We start from the raw sequence: 4,711 nt of genomic DNA on the forward strand, positions 1-4,711 counted from the left end.
CAGACAAGGATAAAAAGATGAAGGACCAATACCATCTCTGGGTAGTTGGATTTGTCTTCTTCATTATACCTCTTTATGTTCTCCTAATTCTCAACTAAGGAACATGTTACAAACATACACGCACCCCACCCTCCTCCCCCCCAAAAATTATTTTTTGTTTGTTTGTTTGTTTAGATTGGGGATGTCTGAGGAAAAAACATTCTTTTTAAAGGTGCCAACACTCAGTTTTTTCCTATGGACAGAAATTTATTTTAAAAAAAATGGCAATACAATATCCATGAGGGTTACTAGTTCATCCCAAATCTTCCCCTCACTTGACGAAAGTGCCAACAACTCAAACTATGATTTTCCCAAAGGCTGACATTAAACAGAATTGACAGCAAAACCAACAAGAACCATCCAAATCCAAGTGTTCCATTTATAAACTATTTAGTCCACAATGTCACCCAATTAGAGTATAATCCATAATGAAGACATTATTGCTGACAACGGAGGCAGAACGGGATCTGGGTCACTCTTCCATAACTATTAGCTCCTCTCAAACCAATAAAGAAAAGTCTGTGTTAGCAAAGTATTTAGCTGACAATGGAAATACATAGGATTCATGATGTAATTCACTTCCATAAGCTTATCCAAGGAAGAAAAAGGAAAATAAGAAAACTATTTAATGGGTAATTGGGGAGTTAATCAAATGGTAACTTACATAGGTACACCTCCGATCTGGAAACTGAAGGGGTCATAACCCAAACATACTGAGTCAATGGATCACAAATACTCCGGTGATACAACAACATCCTGGTATTGGACACTATGTGCCAGGCTCTGCAGTAAATCCTTTCCATTTCTAATCTCTCTGAATCCTTTCAACAATCCTATGAAGTCAAAGTGAAACTGAGGCACAGAGCTTAAATAATTTGCCGGTGGTTATACAGTCAGGGTATAAATTCAAGCAGCCTTCACTTGAAAGCCCACTGGAAAGCAGAAATATTATACTACCCCTTCCCCAAATCACTACTAGCTGTCACACACTACCATCTTCCCAATTTGCCCCCATCACACACTGCCCAGCCCCAACTTGGAATCAAACCAAATGTCTAGTCATTCTGCACTCCCAGATGCCCTCACTGGCTTTTACTGATCAGAAGCCTGGAAGTGACAATGAGAAGACACCATCTAGGGAGAATACTGTCCTTATTAAAAGCCACTTTTTAGAGACCTACCTCTCTAAATCGAGATAGCAGGTTCATGCCTTATTCCCTAGCACTCCCATGGGACCCACTGTTAGTTAGTGTTTCTTTCCCTGGATAAGTACAGTCCCTCATCACTGACATTTACTCACAACTTGCCCAAGTGCTCTCACTCAGAAATCTATTTTAAAGCACTTCCTCCTAACAATAATACAACAGCTACCACATACTGACCATTTATTATGCGACTGGCTTTACAATCATTGTCTCATTTCATCATCAAAACAACCCAATAAAGAGTAAGCACTGTCTCCATTTTCTTTTTTTTTTTTTTTTTTTTAGAGATGGGGTCTCACTATGTTGTCCAGGCTGGAATGCAGTGGCTACTCACAGGCAGGATCATAGCTCACTACAGCCTCGGAACTCCTGGGCTCAAGTGATCCTCCCACTGAGCTTCCTGAGTAGCTAAAATTACAGGCAAACCTACCAAGCCTGGCTTGTCCCATTTTATAGATAAGAAAACTAAGGCTCAGAGAGGTAAAGTAATTTAGCCTGAGGTCACAAAGCTGATAAGCAACGTAATCTGATTACATGCAACTCAAGCCTTCAGGGGCCTGTCTTTTAACGATTAAAATGTGATCTCCTCTTGGACTTTCTTTTTGAGAGCTACCTTCAACAACGGATCTCCACTGCATGAATCCCACCATACCCAAGTGCTTACCTGAATTTCTTCATTTTCATCTACTAGGAGGAAACTCACAACCTTCTCAGTCATCTTCTTCCTCTTGGTCTCTTCATCCATCTCTTCTGCTTCCAGTGACTCCTGGACATTACTGACATGGTACACAGTAACGGGATGTCTCCTTTTGTTACCCCCAGAATGAGTCCTCTTCTGGCACTCCAGGCACAAGTTGATTTTGCAGGTCTGGCACCTCACGACTGCCCTCTGCCTAACACCTGGCAAATGCCCATTGGGACCCTTGCAGAGGTCACAGTAAGGGACGTGGCCGGGTTTGAGTCTTATCCGCTCATGGTTTCGAAGGCGTTCCTGCCGATGGAGTTCCTCCTCACAACGGAGACACTGCAGACTGCAGCACTCATCACACTCAAAGACAGCTTCGTCAGTCCCACTGCAGGCGTAACTTTCCTGGCACATCAGCCCCGGATTCAGGCCCTTTTCTGCTGGCGAAGTCTGGGCACTCATACTCAGATTGGTAAGGGAACACACCCACCATATAACAGTCACTGAGCTTGCCCCAGGAATGAAGACAAAGGCTTTGAGTCTGAAGACTGCACAGAACTTCCACGGGGTTCTCAACACCTTAAAAAAGAAAACCTTCAGTGTCCTATTATAATCTTCACACACTCACAAATGTTCCAATTTTTAATTTTCTGCCTCCAAGCCTCTTGTATCAGCAGCAACGTTGATTTGGTTTGATGGTTTCATCCTCCGTAAAGTGCAAGCAAATATGTGGTCAAATTAACTTGAAAGGGTCATTTATGGCTATTTGAGAGAGAGGTCTGTTGGGATCCCAGAGGTGGGCTCATCAGTTGGCCCTCGGCCACAAAGTTTCGGTAGTGAAAGTGGTCAGGAGCTTTTCAGTATAATTCAAGCTCAAGTCAGTATTCCAGAGGACACCTAGAATAGAAGAAGGAAAAGGTTTTCACTCATCTAAAAACCAGAAGTGCACCTTAAAAAAAGATTGTGATTAAATACTAAGCCAAAACTATAGAGAAAAATCTCATTATTTCTTGTAAAACTTACACTGGCTTGTTCTGATACTAGACATTTCTTCTCAAAATCATGGCTAAGGCTCCTTATGAAAACAACCACCACTTCTAGACCCAAGACATTTAAGAGACTTTGCTGTTCTATTTCCCAAACTGGATTCTCTATTCATTCAGTTATTAAATTCAGAATCAAAATGACTAAAATCACTAAGCAAACAGTCCTTGGAAGGACAACCCTATGCACCTCCACCTGCATCCACAAATGAGAGAGGTGGAGAAAGAGGTCCGTAAAAAGCTAATAAAAATATAATAATAATAAACTTTAGATCCATCAAAGACCTGGGCAGATCTATAACTGGATCGTTTCAACTCTGGACAGATCTAAACCTGGAAACAACAGTCACAATTTCATGTTTGAAAACAATAAAAAACAATTGTACTTTCTTTTGTCCCTTCTTTAACTGCAAAAAAAGAGAGCAACAGGAGACAATTCCTCCACTGTGGCCCACGGCAAAGCCAGGCCTGCAGTGAGTCAAAACAAATAAATTTTCTCTTTGCCACTCAAAAACTAACTTAAAATAAACTTAAAAAAAAAAAGGAAAAATGATAACTGGGGAAGGAAAGGGGCTTTTGTCACTTCTACAATTATATTAATGATATTCCTAATTCCCCCTAGATGTGAACCCCATTCCAATGCCCCAACAAAGTGTAAAGCCTTCCTTTCAGATAGTCACTCCTCCCCTACAGTAGTCAATCTATCACTCTTATTTTTACATAAACAAGGAAGTCGAAGGGAGTAGAAGACCTTATTTACACCCTAACCTCAGATGTGCCCAGCCAGCTCCCAACTGGAAACAAAACTTGTCATAATTGAGAAAAATACAAAATCATCCTTCAAAAGAACATCTCACCCCCGGCCAGGCCAACCAAACAATCTGCCCACTCAGGCCCCCACCTCGACGCCTCTCTCCAGCCGGGGGTTCCTCACCCTGCCTTCCTCCCCGACAACACCACCACAACCCGAGAGGTAGGAGCGGAGCCTAAGAACAAAGAAGGTCCCCCAAAATCCCCCCCACGCCGGCAAAGCCCGGAGCCGAATCTATTGTTTATACCACCCCACCCCCACTCCAGCCGCACCCTCCCCCCTTCCTCCGGGGGGCAGCCAGAGCCCCAGGACGGTCGCTCGCCCAGCGCTGGGCCGTGCCCTCCCCGCCCTGCCCTGCCCGCCGCGGCCCGGGGATCCCACCACGGAGCAGATCGGCCGCTGCGAGGCGGCGTTGGGGGGCCGCAGGGCGCGGGTGGGGGCGGGGGTTGTTCCTTAGGGCACCTGCAGATCCATCCTCTTCTCCATCTCCGCCCCCCTCCTCCGTCGTTGCCTCCCGGGCTTCCTCCTCTCCTGTTGTCAGTTAGGATCAGCTGATCGGAGTGAACTTCTCCCAGCTCGGACTAACAGGAAGGCGTGAGCGGTGCAGCCCGCGGAGGGAGGAGCGGGAGGGGTGGTGCCTGACGCCAGGGGGCGGGGAAATGCGCGCGCGGCCTCCTGGGAGTTGTAGTTCTCCGAGGCGCATCCCCCAAGGGAAGGCGCTGAATGACTCCGAGTGACTACAACTCCCAGGACGGGAGTGGCTGCTCTGGCTAGGGGCGGTGGGGAGCATTTCGGGACTTGGAGTTTTCGCATTGAGTGTGGTTTCCGCCTGTTTCAGCACGTTTTTTGGGGGTAGTGGCTGGGGAAGGAACTGATGTAATGATGTTTAGTATGGTGGGAAATGGCGAGGCAAATAATTTGGATTCAA

General features: G+C 45.5%; 1 protein-coding gene across 1 annotated transcript in view; it reads right to left on the reverse strand.

Moving 5' to 3' along the window:
* Positions 1 to 4,378, reverse strand: part of LOC105819748 (zinc finger FYVE domain-containing protein 1-like) — a 23,484-nt gene extending 19,106 nt beyond the window's left edge. The window contains exons 1-2 of the mRNA XM_012656051.1: positions 4,165 to 4,378; positions 1,909 to 2,826 (exon numbers count right to left, since the gene is read on the reverse strand). Coding sequence (XP_012511505.1) covers positions 1,909 to 2,391 — 483 coding nt within the window. The 5' untranslated portion in view covers positions 2,392 to 2,826; positions 4,165 to 4,378. The remainder of the gene's footprint in view (positions 1 to 1,908; positions 2,827 to 4,164) is intronic.
* Positions 4,379 to 4,711: the final 333 nt, after the last annotated feature.

Source organism: Propithecus coquereli, unplaced genomic scaffold, assembly GCF_000956105.1.
Source record: "Propithecus coquereli isolate 6110/MARCELLA unplaced genomic scaffold, Pcoq_1.0 Scaffold5, whole genome shotgun sequence".
Taxonomy (NCBI): domain Eukaryota; kingdom Metazoa; phylum Chordata; class Mammalia; order Primates; family Indriidae; genus Propithecus; species Propithecus coquereli.